At 46.6% G+C, this 18,706-nt stretch overlaps 1 protein-coding gene across 2 annotated transcripts in view; it reads left to right on the forward strand.

Moving 5' to 3' along the window:
* GNAO1 (G protein subunit alpha o1) overlaps positions 1-18,706 on the forward strand; it is a 146,844-nt gene that overhangs the window by 115,050 nt on the left and 13,088 nt on the right. Inside the window, exons 5-7 of one of the 2 annotated variants that reach the window (XM_057413472.1) lie at positions 7,961-8,089; positions 8,900-9,029; positions 16,104-16,257. In XM_057413472.1, coding sequence (XP_057269455.1) covers positions 7,961-8,089; positions 8,900-9,029; positions 16,104-16,257 — 413 coding nt within the window. The remainder of the gene's footprint in view (positions 1-7,960; positions 8,090-8,899; positions 9,030-16,103; positions 16,258-18,706) is intronic. The other variant, XM_057413473.1, reaches the window with a different exon arrangement.

Below are 18,706 nucleotides of genomic sequence, written 5' to 3' on the forward strand. Positions count from 1 at the left end.
ACATTTACTGCTTATTTTCAGTATTACTGTGTGAAGATTCTCAGTACCAGCTAGTCTCTACAGAGCGTCTGCCTTTGTTGGCCTCAGTTTGGTGGGATCCTCTCCCTGGTTTTAGGAAATACCATTTCCTGTGCATTTTTGCTTTTAGCACCATAATATAGTTGGGCTTCACCTCCCTGAGCCTGATAAACCGGGTGGCTCAGAAACCTGCAATCTGCTTCAACATAAAGCATGTAAGGTAAAAGACATAAGCAGTAATGGAGCTGCTTGGCTCAGGGGTATAAATGCTCTTGTACTCAAAAACCTCTTCTAGCCTTTCTTCTTAACTCTTGCAAGCCCTGGGCAAGTCAGACTGCAAATAAGAGATGATGTGTCATTTCAGATATGCCTCCACTCCAGTGGGAAAACCCCAGAGCTGGGGAGTGGTAGGAGCTCAGATGCCAGCACTGTGCAGTGAAGATAATACGTCAGGGGCAGAGCTGAGTGCTTGCTCCATGGACTCCAAAGTGCTCTTATTTCTGCTGGTTAAACAGATGCCACTTTCTGAGGTCATTATGTGTTGTGGAGCCTGTTGGCTGTGACAACTAATTATCTCCAGCAGCAGTTTGGCCATGAGATTTGTGGCTCAAAGGGAATGCTGTCATCCAGCACCACATGTAGCAATTTGCCTACACTTGGGTTTCCTTGTTCCCGAAGAGGCAGTACCCCCAACACATCCCATCCTCCGCTGGCTCAAGCTTACCCACAAGACACCAGCAGGTCGAAACAAGCAGCACGGGCAGAGAGCACCAGATGAGGCCTCTGAGATACCTCCAGCAGGAACCAAGGAGAATCAGCAGCTAAAATCAATTTAGCATTCAAACAGCAGCCTGCCAGAGCTTCCCATTCCCTTTCAGCTGGATGTTAGCGTGGCAGCCAGGACACGGCACACTTCTCCAGCTGAACTTCATGGGGTGCGTGCACTGATGGGGTCCCGCTAAGTGCAGCCAACTCTAGGAGGAAAAAATATCTGCTGCAGCCCCAGATAGTAGAAATTCCAGAGAAAGCAGCCAGAGGAGTAAACAGTTTTGGAATGCAGCCTCAAAAACAGCACTGAAAATGTTGTATACCTTCATAGAAGTGGATGGTTGACCCTCATCGAGACTACCATGAACAGACAAAAAGCAGACACAGGCAACTAAAAGAATCTGAGTCATTGAAAAACACATGGAGAATGGTGGAGAAGACTAGACATGAGGAAAGAGATGAAGAGGGGAATTAACAGAAAAGGTGTTGGAGCTGGGCTGGAGGTATTGGCATGGGAATGACTGAGGCACCAAACTCGCAGAGCTCAGGTCACCTGAAGCCCAGACAGGGTAAGTGTTGGGGACGTGAGCACTCCTCTGTCACTGAGTACTGGGAACCAGTGCCCTTACCCAGACAGACGTTAGAGACCTCCCCAGCCAAGGTTCCTATGGAGATATCCCAAGTGAAATTGGAAGTTGGGTGCTGTCAGGGAGGATAGGGTGGATGGGATGGATGCTGTTCAGCCATACTCGCTCTACTGCTACTCTCCCCCAGATCTCCAGTCCTGCAGAGTAACTCAGGTGGAGCCAGGCACATGTGATTGTATCTCCTCCATTGACAATGATGTGAAGGGAAGTGCTTAGCCTGGTGGCAAGACTTAAGGAGGGGGTTGAGACGCTGAGGACTATCAGGGAGTGTGAAAGGGAGATCGACTGGTGGAGTAACTCCCTGGCGGGCCAGTCGGAACGGTTCCAGGGAGATACCCCCCAAAAGGGGAAGGACCCCCTGCCTTCTCACACAGAGGGGGATGGCCCGAGACAGCCCCTGCCCTGTAGCTGTTGCGCAGAGGTAGGGGACCAAAAAGACGACGAGGGTTGGAAGCGAGTTCCAGTTCGACGTCGTGGGAAACCCTCCCCCCTTCCTGCCCTGCTTCCCCAGGTGTCCCTCCGTAATAGGTTCGAGGCCCTGGATCTTGAAGGAGACGTAGGTGAGAATGTGGGGCAAGGCCAGCCCACAAGGCCACATAGGAAAAGGGGGTCGACTTTGCACCTCAAGACTGCCTCTGTTAAGAAAGGAAGAAGGGTCATTGTAGTAGGGGATTCCCTTCTGAGAGGAACAGAGGGCCCGATATGCAGAGTTGACCCTCATCATAGGGAAGTGTGTAGTCTGCCTGGAGCCCGGATCAGGGATATCACCAGGGAGCTCCCCAACCTGGTGCACCCGACAGACTACTACCCGTTGCTGGTCTTCCAGACAGGTGGGGAGGAAGCTGCTTCCCGCAGTCTGAGGGGGATGAAGAAAGACTACAGGGCCTTGGGGCGGATGGTGAAAGAGTCTGGGGCTCAAGTGATCTTCTCCTCACTCCTTCCATCTTCCACTGATGTGGGAAGGAATGGGAAGATTCAGTTCATGAACAATTGGCTTCGAGACTGGTGCTACAGGCAGGGCTTTGGATTCTTTGATAATGGCTGGTTTTATAGGGCACCAGTCTGGACAATGACAAGTGAGAAAGGTTTGTCCCACAGAGGCAAAAGGATGCTGGGACACGAATTAGCAGAGCTCATTTGGAGATCTTTAAACTAGATTCGAAGGGGGATGGGCTTGTAGCTGGGCTTGCCCCAGTGGGGCAGCGCTCCAGAATTAATGAAGACTGGGAGGCCTCCTACAATCCTAGGGTGAAATCGGTGTGCTCAGCTCGCTCCCTGAAATGTTTGTACACCAATGCACGCAGCATGGGAAATAAGCAGGAGGAGTTGGAAACCTGTGTTAAGTCAGGAGACTATGATCTGGTGGCAATTACAGAGACGTGGTGGGACAGCTCACATGACTGGAATATAGTCATGGAGGGCTACGTCCTTTTCAGGAAAGACAGGCCAGCCAGGAAGGGTGGTGGGGTTGCTCTTTATGTGAGGGAGGAACTACAATGCACCGAGTTCTGTCCAGGGACAGACGATGAGCGAGTTGAGAGTCTGTGGGTGAGAATTAAGGGGCAGGCTGGCAGGGGGGATACTGTTGTAGGTGTCTGTTACAGACCACCGGATCAGGGTGAGGAAGTTGACGAGGCCTTCTACAGGCACCTGAGAGCGGCCTCACAGTCACAGGCCGTGGTCGTCGTGGGGGATTTTAACTTCCCTGATGTTTGCTGGAAGGACCACTCGGCAACCCAGCCACAGTCCAGGAGGTTCCTCCAGTGTATGGATGATACCTTCCTCATGCAAATGGTAAATGAGCCACCCAGGAGAGGAGCGCTGCTGGATCTCATCCTCACTAACAAGGAGGATCTGGTCGAAGCAGTAAGGGTTGAGGGCTGCCTTGGTTGCAGCGACCATGAGATGGTGGAGTTCAGGATCTTGTGTGGCAGGACTAGTAGAGTAGCAAGTAGAATTGCAACCCTGGACTTTATCAGGGCAAACTTTGGCCTTTTCAAGCAATTGCTAGGGGAAATCCCATGGGCAAGGCTGCTTGAAGGTAAAGGGGCCCAAGATAGTTGGTTGACATTCAAGGACTGCTTTTTCCGTGCTCAAGATCGGAGCATCCCGACACGTAGGAAGTCAAGGAAGAGGGCCAAGAGACCTGCGTGGCTAAATAGGGAATTGCTGGGTATGCTCAGGTGGAAGAGGAGAGTTTACAGGTCATGGAAGGAGGGGCTGGCCACTTGGGAGGAATATAAGGCCGCTGCTAGAGGATGTAGGAAGGCAGCTAGGAGGACTAAGGCATCCTTAGAATTAAACCTGGCGAGAAGGATCAAGGACAGCAAAAAGAGCTTTTTCAAATACATGGCAGACAAAACTAACACCAGAGGCAATGTAGGCCCACTGATGAATGGGATGGGTGCCCTGGTGACAGAAGATACAGAGATGGCAGAGTTACTGAATGCCTTCTTTGTCTCTGTCTGCTCTGCTGCAGGCAGTCCTGAAGAGCCCTGTACCCCTGAGACCTTAGATGAAGTCAGGTCGACGGAGCGGTTTGCCTTAGTCGATGAGGAATGGGTTAGAGACCAGTTGAGCAATCTGGACATCCATAAATCCATGGGTCCAGATGGGATGCACCCGCGGGTGCTGAGGGAACTGGCAGAAGTCATTGCTAGACCACTCGCCATCATCTTTACCAAGTCTTGGGAAACGGGAGAGGTGCCTGAGGACTGGAGGAAAGCAAATGTCACTCCAGTCTTCAAAAAGGGCAAGAAGGAGGACCCGGGTAACTATAGACCGGTCAGCCTCACCTCCATCCCTGGGAAAGTGATGGAACACCTTATCCTTGGTGCTATCTTAAGGCATATCAAGGATAAGAGGGTTATGAGGGGCAGTCAACATGGCTTCACCAGGGGGAAATCATGTTTGACCAATCTCTTAGCCTTTTATGAGGAAATAACACGGTGGATGGATGATGGCAGAGCGGTGGATGTGGTCTACCTTGACTTCAGCAAAGCATTTGACACAGTCTCCCACAGCATCCTCACAGCTAAATTGAGGAAGTGTGGACTGGATGATCAGGTAGTGAGGTGGACTGTGAACTGGCTGAAGGAGAGAAGCCAGAGAGTTGTAGTCTATGGGGCAGAGTCTAGTTGGAGGCCTGTAACTAGTGGAGTGCCTCAAGGGTCAGTACTGGGACCGGTATTATTTAATATATTCATCAATGATTTAGATGAGGGAATTGAGTGTACTATCAGCAAGTTTGCTGATGACACTAAGCTGGGAGGAGTGGCTGACACACCAGAAGGCTGTGCTGCCATCCAGCGAGACCTGGACAGGCTGGAGAGTTGGGCAGGGAGTAACTTGATGAAATATAACAAGGGAAAGTGTAGAGTCCTGCATCTGGGCAGGAATAACCCCAGGTTCCAGTATAGGCTGGGGAACGACCTGTTGGAGAGCAGTGTAGGGGAGAGGGACCTGGGGGTCCTAGTGGACGACAGGATGACCATGAGCCAACACTGTGCCCTTGTAGCTAAGAAGGCCAATGGCATCCTGGGGTGTATTAGAAGGGCAGTGGTTAGTAGGTCCTCCTTCCCCTCTACTCTGCCCTGGTGAGACCCCATCTGGAATATTGTGTCCAGTTCTGGGCCCCTCAGTTCAAGAAGGACAGGGAGTTGCTGGATAGAGTCCAGCACAGGGCAACTAAGATGATTAAGGGAGTGGAGCATCTCCCTTATGAGGAAAGACTGAGGGAGCTGGGTCTCTATAGTTTGGAGAAGAGGAGACTGAGGGGTGACCTTATTAGTGTATATAAATATATAAAGGGGGAGTGTCACGAGGATGGAGCCAGGCTCTACTCAGTGGCAAACAATGATAGGACAAGGGGTAATGGGTACAAACTGGAACACAAGAGGTTCCACTTAAACTTGAGAAGAAACTTCTTCTCAGTGAGGGTGACAGAACACTGGAACAGGCTGCCCAGGGAGGTTGTGGAGTCTCCTTCCCTGGAGCATTCAAAACCCGCCTGGACACATTCCTGTGTAACCTTATCTAGGTGTTCCTGCTCCGGCAGGGGGATTGGACTAGATGATCTTTCGAGGTCCCTTCCAATCTCTAGCATACTGTGATACTGTGAAGTGAGGTTTTCCAAACCTCAGAGACAGGTTGTATGCAGCTAATCTGGAGCTAATTTGTTGTTAGGGCAGCCCGGTGAACACCACATTGAAGAGCTATAGGCTGTGCATCCCGTAAGAGTGAGAACCCCCTGACATCCCAGCACAGGGCCTGGGGTTCAAATGATGCTGCTGTTCACAAGTAAATCATTGCAGGTTGAAGGCAGCAGTTCCAGTAAAGAACTCTGTCACTATGCTGCTGTGGTGCCAAATCCTTTGGCCAGTTTGCAGCTGATTTTGTCATTTGCTGCACTCCCAGCACTAAAGGCGGACCTCAAAGGCAAGAGTAATTGATAGGGAACTTTAAATTGGAGAGAACTGAATGATAGAAAATTACAGAAAATGAAGATGGAGAAAGTGATAAAGGTCTTCAGGGTACTGCCAAGAACTCTAAGAGGAAAAGAAAATCCTTCCTCTCTTACACCTCCACTTTTTACCATCACCTTGAAGAATTTTGTTCCTGAGGACAGAGGAGAACCTGAATCTCTGAATAACAGCACTGCAGAGCTGCCTTGGTCTGTAGGGATATGTGAAGAAATGCAGCTGTCTCTTAAATAACAGGAGTTGACATGAGTTGTGAATAGATGAGTGATCATGGCTTCAGCCGTTACTGTAAAGGATCTGATTTCAAATGAAGCCCCATCCAGGACCCATCATCAGGCTGTTAAGGGAGCATCTGTCACAAAACCACAATGGCTTTAACTGCTTGAAACAAAAATAAGCCTGTTCAGCTTAAATACTTTTCTCTGGGTGATGTGATTCTTGCAATTCTTTAGCAATAATGAATGATAAATGTGATGGGTAGCTAAAATACGTGATGGGAGCAGGGCAAGGTGTGTTTTTCACATTAGCATGGAGTTTGGTTGGGTAGGCATGAATGCCAGTGGCAGTAAGTTTTCTTGGGTAGCAGAGTGCACAGCCCCAGCACACCATGCATCCAGCTCCAAAGCCCTGGCTCAGAGCACTCCCTCCAGGACACAAATGGGAATTTTTTCCCTGCTTTCTTGATGCACCAGGGAGAACATCTCCAGCGGCAGGACAGGGCATCACCTTCAGGCCAAGCTTTGTCAAGGCACAGGGGAAGTGTGCTCGTTACCATGTGATCGTGATTGGGTAACTCGTCGGGACTAGATGAGTTTTTAACACAGAGTGTTGAAAATATTGGCATGTCAGCTGCTGTCCTGCTGTCCCTTTGGATGACATCCACGCTGCCAGGAGCACAGAGATCAAAGGGCAAGACGACTGCTCATGCACAGACTTGCTTTATTATGTTCACAGTATATTGAAAACATCTCACATGCTTTAGATTGATGTTTCTGGGGTTAGGGGTAGGCATTTAGGCCCTGTAATACACATCAAACCCCCTCTCAGAGGAATTGGAGTATCTGTGCAGCTTGATGGTGGCAAGAAAGACTTTATTGTTTGATGTAGATTTGTGTTTCTAATTCATGTTAAACTGTATTCCAAGATCCTCTTTATATTTAGTTGGGCTGAGTTGTTTTAAAAAATTGCCTTGAATGGGTACGAAAAAATGGATTGTGGTTGTATGTGCACAGCTGTGGGCTCCTCTACAAACGTACTTCATGTCAAAAGACAGGACTTCTTGCACAAATTTTCAGCCTATGGAGGCATTGCTGATGTTCACGGTAGAATAGGGTAAATGTTTTTAAAATATCCAAGTGTATTAGAAAGCTAAATCTCCCCTCTAGCCCACCAAAACCCCCAATTTATACTCCCAGAGTATTACCATCTAATCGGGCTCCTGGGTTTTGTCCGTGTGCTGCATCTCCCGCAGTCCCAGCCCTATGCTGGTTTCAAGCTGAAGCAGTGACTCACTCAGGCAGAGATTCATCTCCTTCATCTGAGCTGACTGAAAGCAAGGCATCTCCTCAGAACAAGCCACCAAGCCTCCCTCCCTTACTAGCAGAGGGACAGGCATCTCCCAAAAGTGACTTGACCTCTCTGTTCTGGGCATGAGACCTATATGCCTCAACCTCTTATCTGAATAAACCCTTGCAGAAAAGCATGTGTGTGTGTACAGAATCCAGCACAATGGACAAATTGGGCACTTCGTCCCTCAGGGAATGAAAATAGCAAGCAATGTTAAAGCTGTGTGTTTTCACAGATTGCAATCAGGGCTCACAACACAACGCACACTTAATTTCCTGCTTTCAGTTCACTATCAGATTTTATGCGTAGGTTAGTGGGGTTTGTTTTTCACCAGAATAGGATATACTACAATACATTCAGCCATGAAAAATGAGATTGAAAAATATTAATAGGAAGCAGAAGGATTCATCTGAGATTGACAAAGATTAATGTGTGCTTTATTCTTATCTGTTTTCTTTTTCTTTTCACTTTTTCTCTTAGTTACCTAGACAGCTTAGATCGAATTGGAGCTGCAGACTACCAGCCCACGGAGCAGGATATCCTCCGAACCAGAGTCAAAACAACTGGCATTGTAGAAACCCACTTCACGTTCAAAAACCTCCACTTCAGGTTAGTCTAAGTGCACAGTAAATTTCCGGTACGTCTATTTGCCACAGAGTTTTCCTATAGCTCCCAAAGGAGAAGCTGTTAAATTCTAGTTAATGCATGGATGACTTCCACTGCAGAAGGCATGGTGTTTTGGAGGGTCAGCAGTATGATCCTGTCTTGAAAATCACTGCCTTTTGAGAGCTCATGGTAGCTTCTTCTAACCCAAATGGCACCTCTTTGCTGAGAGGTGTAATGTAAGATTGACCCCCAGTCAAGCCTGATCAAGCCTCATAAGTGTAAAAATATTTGGCCAAATCTTTTCCCTAAAGTGAGTCAGTCACATGTGGTTAACACTGTGTATTGACTTCATGATGCCAGCCAGTAGAGAAAAGGACATGAAGGCAGAAAACCATACACAAACAGTATTTGGAGTATTTAAAGATCAAGAGCATGGAGTCTCTTCCTCTGCAGATGTTATGGGACACAGCACAGTTCTGAGGTTCTCCCACAGATCCCCACATCCCTTGCTGTAACTGCTCCTCTTTGTCCTCCTCATCTCCAGTCTCAGAGGAAGAAAACCAAGGCAGTGGTAAAAGACATGTTGCTTTATGTTTGGAGCCTTCCAGACACAGTATGCTCCATCCCTGACAGTGTTTCAAGGCCAGGTTGGACATGGTCTAGGGGAAGGTGTCCCTGCCTGTGTCAGGGAGTTGGAACTGTATGATCTGAAGATCCTTTCCAACCAAAACTGTTCTGTGAAATTCCAAGAATGCTCAAGTTTCCTTGTAACTAAGAAGGAGCAGGCACTGATGGTCTTCTCCTGTGCCATAGGCTGTTTGATGTTGGAGGTCAGCGGTCAGAACGAAAGAAGTGGATTCACTGCTTTGAGGATGTTACAGCGATCATTTTCTGTGTCGCACTGAGTGGCTACGACCAGGTACTTCATGAAGATGAAACCACGGTGAGTCTAACCGGGTCTTGGAGGCCCCAACATTTCTTTATGGAATACTGCATAGCCAGCAACTACTCAGAGATTACCGAATGCTCACTGGGCTGCTACAGTAATGTGCTTTTGTCAGTCACTCCCCCTTGACTCTGAAATCCTGGGGAGATGTGTCCTCCTCCACACTCTTCAAAATCAAGTCTGCATGCCCAGGTAATGCTTCCTTGCACTGGTAAAGTCGCAGTGTTTTATGTCTCCTTTCTAACTGGCCTGTGTGTTTTCAAAACGTGTTAACAGAATCCTGTGTCCAGAAGGAGGAGATAGAGGTGGGCTCTTAAAACAAATGTTAAGGAAGCAGTTGTGCTGTGGTGCAGAGGTGCAGGACGGTCATGCACGCCCAAGGCAGACTCAGACTAGGAATATAACCTATTTCTTCAGGCTACAGATACTCATTTTCCTAAGTGAGACTGGAGCTGTTTGATTCCTCAGGTAATTTGCTCTAGGAGAGCTTTTATGACTTCCCACTGTGACGTTAGGCTCAAAATGCCATCTGGAAATAGAGCTAGCAAGGACCTGTGTGCTTCCTGGTATTAAAGTGCAATTAATACAAGAGGATGCAAGAAGACTCAGTGTATTTTGGCCATTCAGTCAGTGTAATGGAGATAGCTGCAGCAAGCACCTAGCTGCATTTGTCTTGCAAAAATAAATTGGAGGCCATACTCATACTTGGTAATGATTTTATCTGTGTCCATTCTGCAGAAGTATGGAGGGCCCAATTCTGCCTGCTCTGTTTCTCTGAGGCTCTTTTTTCTCTGGCTGCTGAAGGTGTAGGTTTGCAGGAAAGTGTTAATGAGGACGAAACTGAGGGAAAGATTCCTGTTAGGTATCAGTTGGCTTGTCCCAGAAAGGCTGGGAGGGGGCTGTGGTTTCTAGGCTCTTTAACTCAGGTTTATGAGCTCTAGAAAACTGATTAAGTCACCTGGTTGTTCGGGTTGTACGGATGACAGAATTCAGGCTGATATTAACATCATGACTATGTCCCTCCAGTCTGAGTTACCCTACACCCTCGTATGTCCATTTATTTATAATTCTCAGTTGTCACCTACCTCTGATCCTGGCCCTAATATGCTCAAGGATGCTCACTCCTGTAGGATTTATTAGGAAGGAACCTAAGTCACCTGACATGATTTGAAAAACCAAGTCATTAACTCAGTGCCATAGAGCTCTGCAGCTGAGCAGGGGAAACACAACCACGAGATAAAGAACAACACGAAGGGAGAAAGCAGCCCCAGGAGGCAGGGAGCCGAGCTGTGACCTGAGCAGGGAACAAGGCGATCTGTAGGTATAACTTGGGCTTGCAACACCCAAACAGTGAAGCCAAAGGCAGCCTTTAATACAGGTCACCTTTGGGTGCCAGAGCGGTGATTCAAAGCCACAGTACACAAGATGGAAGAGCCTGAATGCCAGTGCCATTTTTAAATGTCAACTTTTGACTCAACTCCTCTGAGATGGAGGTTACAGCATCTCTCCTGGGATGCTGAGCTCTGCCAGTGACTGTCCATCTCCCAGCACCACCCCAGTGACAAGCAGGGTGCCAGGTCAGCCTGCCCCCTGCAGTGCTCCACTGCAGAAAACTGGGATTTATACGTCTCCAACTTCCCTTTTGCACCAGGAAAGCAGGCTCGCACTGCTCTGGCACAGAGCTGACATTTGATTGCTATTTCAATCCCTTTTCACAAAGCCTTTTTGGGGATGCTGAGCAACAGGAGGGCAGAGGCAGCTGCTGTTCACTTACACACCCAACTGTAAATGGGGAAAGGATTCAGCACTGGCACTGCTGTGCCTGCAGGATGCCCCTGCCTAACCCAAATAAACAACCCTGAGTGAGCCCAATCCAAACAGGAAAAATGTTGGAGTTGGATCTTATCTGCCTTATTATATCCCCCCAGCATAGGTGGAAAACCCATAGGCTCTGGCCTTCTCCCAGCTGAAACCCCAAGCATTCCGTTTCCTGCCTCCTAACATGGTTCCTCTCCAAAAAGCCAGCAGTAAAAGCAGCATCTCTTCAGTCAGCTGATTTGCCGTCTGTCTGCATCCGTCACATCTGCTGGCTTTCATGACGTAAATCAGCTTTTATTGCTTCTCACTTAGAAATGACAAAGAGGAGGCAGCTGAGACAGTGAGCTGGATGCTGCTCCTCCATCTTCATTTTCTGTAGAGATTCTTACTACGATCCCGGCACTTCCAGCTGTATTAAGCTACTGAAGGGTTGGTGCTGCGCAGATGTCTCTGTTGAGTATGAAAAGACTTGTAGAGCTTTCATTGCTGGCATGGAGCCATGAAGAGGAAAAGAACATCTCAGGCACCCAAAAAATGCTTGCAAAGCATAGGGAGAGCAGCTTTTCCTTGTTGACAGTAACCACAGGATTTCACAGGGGCTTTTAGCACTTTTTTTTAAGTCAAACTTCACTTTGGGCAGGTGAAACTGCAGCTCAGATCAAGTCAGCCTAATACAGAGGACTTGCTTTGGGAAGCTCAGTCACAAGAGCGCTGGGAATAGCCTAGTTGTGTCAGCTTGTCTCACTGAAAGAAGCTCATGAACAACAGGTTCACTGTGAACCCTTTACAACAAGATCAAGCAAAGAGATGGTTAAACAAGGCTGGGTGAAATGCCCCCTGACCTGTTCCTTCCCTTAAAATAAAAGCACAGCTCCACGCTTGTAGGTTTTTTGTGGGTTTTTGTCTCTTTGTTTTAAAAAGCTGAGCACCCATCCTCCTGCAGCAGCTAAAAAAGGGCTATTGCACACAAAGCCATCACCCCCTAGGACCAAGTAGTCTTTTATAAGGGACATATATTCTCTCCAATTCCCTGACACAAAGAGTAACATGGCAGGAGTTGAGGAAAGCAAGTACTTTTCCATGTCCAGAGCAGAAAGACACAGATAAAGAGAACTTTCTGCATCTGTGATGACCCATGAAGACAATGCTTTGCACAGATAACTCCTGGTGCTCTTGAATCTAGCCTCTCCCATTGCCCCAAACACCTACTTGCACCACTGCTGGCAGATCTAAACTGCTTCCCTGCATGCCTGTCTCCCAGGGCAGAGGATCAAACCTATAGGGAAATTCAAGCAATGCCTTCATCAGTCCCATTGCTATCAGGCACAGCCAACAGCTACAGCTCACGAGGCAAAATTACACCCTTTGCCCAGCCCATCCAATGCACAAGGCACTGTCTTCAGGGTTTTACATGTGCCTCTTCATCTGGCTTTACAAAGTCTGTCACAAGGAATTTCAGGACTCTCTGCTGCATTTGTACACAGTGGGAACATCCTGTTTTAACTGACTGAACAACTCCATGGATTATGCCTTTGCATAACAAAGCTATTTTGCCTCATTTGTTACTTTATGTTTTGTAAACTGAGTTTACAGGAGGAAAAGCCTCAGACCTGTAATCTGGCAGGAGAGAGGGACAGCAGTCATAATAATGGGTAAAACTGGCAAAGACAATTAACAAATGTAAATTTGCATTTTTCCTTCTAACTGGAATTCCTAATGGATTTTTAAAAAAGACAGCAATGTCATGGGACCTATCACTGAAACCAAGACTATCCTCTTTGTTTTTTAAATTGCAAATTCAAAGGAGTCATGGCAAGAGAGGGAGGTGTTCATGCTGCACATTGATGTCTCTGAATCCAAACTATTTAGATCACCTAGCAAAGACATGCAAGTATTGTTCATGGCCCCATTGCTAAGCGTGGGATGGGTTGAAGGCGCTGTGCTAGTGATCCTTGGTCTGTTGGTTCTTATTTCATTGCATGACCTGGTTAGCATACTCTCTCTGCTGTCACTGGGAAAGGAAATTGAATTGCCGTGCTTAGAAATTGCCTTAGGAGTGACAAAGCCAGTGAAAGTGGCTTGAGCATCTTAGGCAATACAAGCAGGAGGGAGGATATGGAGTTTCTGTCCTTAGGATAACCATCAGCACCCTTATAGTTCACATGCCAGTTAGCATTTAATCACCGAGGAGAACAAAAAAACCCTGAATCAGTTGTGTGTGGGAGAAATAACCAAGTCTCCTCCCATGCTCTGATGAAAAAAGATGGGATTTATGACTGTGTGTCTGCCTGAGCAGAGTCTTGACCACAGCATCCTTTCTCCCTCATGCTTAGCAGAAAGTTGTCTGACCTTCACATCAGTGATGGGAACGCTATTGTGCAATGACATCTGAACTCAGTGATAAGCAATTCTTGTCCTGCACAGGAAGAGTTAACTGGGGTTTTAATTTGTATGCGCAAATGGTTAGTCATCTCTAATGTGGCTGGTGGGGCTGCTTTGCTTTTGGGATATAAAGTATTTGCAGGCATAAGGATTTAAAATACTGATTTTGAAATAGGAAGTGACATTAAGAAGCCAGTGTTTCAAGAGCCCTTCCTTAATGATAGACCCAATATAAAGTAGGAAAAAGCAGTATAATGGATCCAAAAGCAGATGAAGTAATTTGTATCACTTACTATAAAACTATGAGAAGTGTAATCTTTAATGCCACCTAGCAGAACAGGCATGGGTGCTCCTAAGAGGAACCCTGGGGAAGCTTTAGGTGACTAAAAGGGTCTTTCACTTTGGATTTACTGGTAGGAGGGGGATTATTTGATGGCTTTAACTTCTCACACCTCCTTTAGCAGCAGTCTGTCCTTTTACATGTGGTTCCCAGAGACTGCCTCCTCATCCTTGCATCTTAGCCAGGGTCTGCTTGAGTTGTTGGAGGTCTCCTACAAACACATACAGAAGGAATCAAATGTCACCCATGATGCTTCCCAGCAGTTGGGAAGTGCAGCCTAGTGCAGGCCGGGTGGGGTGCAGCATGGTAAGTACATTGACCTCTAGGCTGATGGCTGCTGCACACGAGCTGTGGTTTAACCCATGAGCAGTGTTCATGTGTTCCTCCATGCTTCTATTTTAAATCAGAAGGGGTGATAAAAATGTTACTAAGAACGTTCTGTGAGGCACCCTGATTAAAAAACAGTTAACTGTATTTGCCGTCTGCTCCCCTGACTGCACTCCACCTTCTCTCTTCCCAAAGACTTCGGGTAGCCAGATCTGTACAAAACCTTTGCAGGTTCCTACATGATTGCAGTTCTGACATTACAAGTAAAAAAGAGCAGCATTGCTCTGGGGCTCCCACACCAGCCAGTACAAAATGGGTTAGCAAAAACCAGCACACAGATATGGGATAATACAGACAAGCAACATCTTGCAACTGAGACCCAATAAGGAACTGCATTTTTCCATTTGTACATGATTACATCTTCCCTGTGTGTTAGTGGGGAGATACTCAGTCATTTCAAGCCTTGTAGCAAAGCGTGTGGTGTACGGTACAGCAAATCACGCATGTCCTGTTTCATTCTCGGTCAGATCAGATGTTTCCTTCATCCACAGAGCCACATTTATCTAACTAAAACATTCAGCAGCAGCTAATGTATATCAATGAAAAGGAAAGTGTTAATCAATACAGTGCTGGGCTCTATCATGCAGCCAGCACAAGCATGAAACGGAGCGAGAGAGGGGTGAAAGCCACCAGCTGTCTCCTGCAGCATCCCGAATTTCCAAATCTGGGGAGGGGGAACACCCTCCACCCGTCCTCAAAAACCCTCCATCAACGAGACCGTACCACCCTGTCCTCTCCAGCATCTCTCAGGTTACAGCAACAGGTGGTTGCTGTAACCAGTCTCGTATGTGCATTAGCGGGTTTGGGGAGTGCTGTCCCAAGGAGATACCACTGGGAAAAGCCGAGGAGCTGGTCTGGTCTGTACCGTGCTTTGCATTTGATAACCCCCTGACTCTTGGGTGTGCTTCGTCCTCACCGTGCCTGCTCTCTCCGCTCCCTGGCTCCCAGCTGAGAGACGGCCACGCGACCAGCGTGCGCGCTCCGGCATCGGCCTTGCGCGCCCAACATCGCCAGCCTCAGCACCTTCACAGCCTTTCCTCGGCCGTCTGACCTTATCTAGCCAAACAAAGGCCAAAAAATGAGCATTTGAGAGACCAACCAAATTGGCAGGTATGAAGCTTCTCTTGAACTGAGAAAAAACAACAAAAATAAAAGAAAAAAAGAGAGTTGAAAGCAACAGGGAACATGACAGTTGGTTGACTTTGCCGTGAGCTCTTTCCACCACCATAAAACCATGTGGCGGACTTTGCAACTCTCTAACTGGTCTGTTTTGTTCATTCTTCTTATCTCTCTCTCGTTTCTTGTGTCTTTTTTTGCATGACCTATAACCGAAAAGCTGACTTCTCGCTGTGCGTGCATTTGAATGTGTGGCTCTTCTGCTGGCGAGTAGCTGATATTCTTGTAGAGGCATGAGCTAACATCAGTGGTAGCTGCCTGACTTCTAGTCTGGTTGTTCTCAGATGCCCTTTGTTAAGTTTTTCCCTTTTATACTATTTCTTCTTCCTTTTTCACTTTTTTGCTCTCGGTGAGACACTTTCTGTTGAGCCATCTTCCAAGACAACTGAAAAAATGGGAAAAAATAAAAAGCCCAGCAACACTAAACAAAATAACAAAACCTGGCAAAGGTCACGGCAAGGTCATTTCCAAAATTATGTCACCTTGGTGTCTGCTTCCAACTCCAGATTAATTCAAGGATCTACCAGTCCTTGGTTAATGTATTCAACCAGTTGTGTGCCACACACACTCGAGACAGTGAAAAAAGAAGTTTAAGAAGTTAATGAAAACATTGTAGAAAATCTGCATGAGCTACACGAACACATAAATCTGATCAAAGGGCAAAAATAACTCCCCATCCATGCATGGTGCATGATGATTTCTATGAGCTGGGATCCTGTAAATTATATGCTCTGCAAAATCGGAACAGCTCTGTATAGTTAAATGCCCTTAAGTTACTAACTGTGTGTCAAATGTTATAGGAATTGCATCTGTGTACGTATATGTTGAGCTGTATGTATACATCAAATTATTATGTATATTGTAGCCTTTTTTTTTCTCCTTAATTTAGTTGTTTTAGATTTCCCTATGTGTTGAACGTCCTTGAGTCGCTGTCGTTGGCCTCATGTGATCTCTCCTTTCTATTGCAGAACCGCATGCATGAATCAATGAAGCTTTTTGACAGCATCTGCAATAACAAGTGGTTCACAGATACATCTATCATCCTCTTTCTAAACAAGAAGGACATATTTGAGGAGAAAATTAAGAAATCTCCACTGTCTCTCTGCTTTCCTGAGTATACAGGTAATGAGAAAGGTGGCTGTACAGAAGTGCATAGCAAAGGGATCATGGAGCATTTCCATCCAGGCTGACACTGTCATGTATCACAGCCTAAAAATGCATGGCTAGAGCTCCCATTTCCTTCACTGCAAGTTTTATTTCAATAAATAACATAGGCTCATTCCCACCATGTTTAGTGGTCCACTGAAAGCATGAGGATGACTTAAACCCAAGTTATTTTCTGCCAAAAGGCCACTGTCACTAAGCAGTGTATTTGATCCCTGCATCCCTCTGTGGTTCATGGCCACTGGAACCCACTACCAGGCACCAAGCAGCTGCAGGATCAGCCCTCCAACATGCAGACAGCAGGTTTCACAGCTTGGCTGCTTCAGCTCAAGCTGTACATTTTTATCATATTAGTTTAGGAGGTCCACAGTTTCACTCTCAGGCTCACTGACATCAAGCATCTGGACACAGAAACGCTTCCACTTAAATGCAGATAGAAAACAAGATGCTTGATTCTCCGGTGCATTGACCACCAATGCCTCTGCTGATAGAGCAGGCAGTGAAGAGCCACAGTAGGCCGTGCTCCGATCTTGGCTGGAGAGAAGAAGGCCTCAGAGATCAGAACAGAGGCTCTGCAGCACAGCAGCATGTGAGAGGCCCTCGCTTCTGTTGGCTCCTGATGGGAATACATCACCCATGCAAAGGCTGCAGCTGCATCTCACCAGCTTCCACCAACGCTCATTACCATTCTGAGACAGCATAAAAATTAACTTTTATCATCATGAATTATTTAAGCTCATCAGAGACATCCAGATGAATCAAGCTGACAGACAGAGAAGCAGATCTCTTCGTCAGGAAATGGAGTTGTGAACCGGGAGTACCAAGAGTGTCACACTTCCGGGCAGGACAACAAATTATTACCCAGAGCTTCCTACTTCTGAGCATTTGATTTTTCAATGTGAACAGGCAAAAGCAATCCATCACTGCTGCTTTGGGCTGAATGGTCTATGGACATGGAGCTGAGTGACTCCGTTCAGAAGAACATCTACAGGCTTCCTCTGGGGAAGGTTTGGATGTTTGTCACTACCACATTTCAGCCATCTACTCACCTGCTTGGTCTAGACAGAGCAAACATAGTCATGATATGTTTGTCTAAAAAAAAAATCTAATAATGGAAATTCCACAATCTTTACAGTGGAAAGGTCACAATAAAGCCAAACTCAAATTTTTCTAGTTGCAAATTAGGTTGCTGCTTGCCATCTTTTGGATGACTTGTAGAGCAGCTCATCACCATTTTCTTTCTAGCAGTGTTTCTGTATACCAGAAGATTATTATCATGCCATCTTCCTTTTTTCCATTTCTCCATGAAGCAAACCTGCACCTTTCACTCCTTCCTGATCGCATTTTGTTAACCTGGTTTTGTCGATCTTCACTGAAGACTCTCAGTAACCCCGCCCTGAAATAATGTTCTTACATATATCTCTGATGGCAGAGAGACTAGAACAAGAAGAAATGTTGATTTAGATGTAACTTTTCCTTCCCAAGCTATCCCAGCCCAAGGGAGGAGTTTGGTGGGGAAGACAAACACTCATACACATGTAGTTAAGCTTTTGGCTGACTACACAAAGGAAAACAAATATAGTGTGTTTCTGGAGCACTTCAGCTGCAGGTGAACCAAACCGGTCCTCCCAAATCTCAGAGTATCCCAAAGATGCTCTGAATTCCTTCTAGGTGCTGCTTTGGAAGCTGGGATTTATCACAATGCCAGGGACTCTCCACAGACCACTTGTCTCTCTCCGGAGAGGTCTGGAAGTCTGAAGGCTGAAAGTCCTTCCAAATAATCCAACAGGTATCTGAACCAGAGGTGAAGAATGTCTTCCCCCCAGGCATTCAGCAATGCAGGGACTTTAGCCCAGACTTTAGGCCCAAGCACACACTTAAGCTTACTCATTCCTGCTTTGCTGACCACAGCTCAAGGGTGAAACCCTTGTGGCCTTGTGAAAAAGCAGCATTATTAGAAAGTTACCCTGGAGTTAAAAGGAATTATTTGATGAAAGCCTATAAATAAAATGAGTGGACCTTCTACATCACAAGTAGGTTCCACAAAATGCTTTTAATAAAATGAGGTTTCTGATGTCCATTAGTTCTGCTAACAGAGCTGTTAGAAGACTGTATCCACAAATTTTCTTGCTGTATGCTAGACAGAGCACTAACTGTTTCCATCCCCTTAATTCACTCATGCATTTAACATGCATTAATCCACAACAGTTACAGAAGCAGCAGCAGAATCCAGGGCGTGTTTTAAACCAACCTGGCATTAGTGATTCCCAGCTTTCCAAGAAGGAATCCAGCACCTAAATCCTTACACCTTTAAACAAGCGACTTCCCTTTGATCAAATACCCTCTTGATTGTGGCAGCATGTGGAACTGTTCCCAAAATCTTTACACAGGTCTTCATGTAAGAGCC

This window comes from Pezoporus wallicus, unplaced genomic scaffold, assembly GCF_028554395.1.
Source record: "Pezoporus wallicus isolate ANWC-B61680 ecotype Strahan unplaced genomic scaffold, APGP_CSIRO_Pwel_v1 contig_13568, whole genome shotgun sequence".
In the NCBI taxonomy this organism is placed as follows: domain Eukaryota; kingdom Metazoa; phylum Chordata; class Aves; order Psittaciformes; family Psittacidae; genus Pezoporus; species Pezoporus wallicus.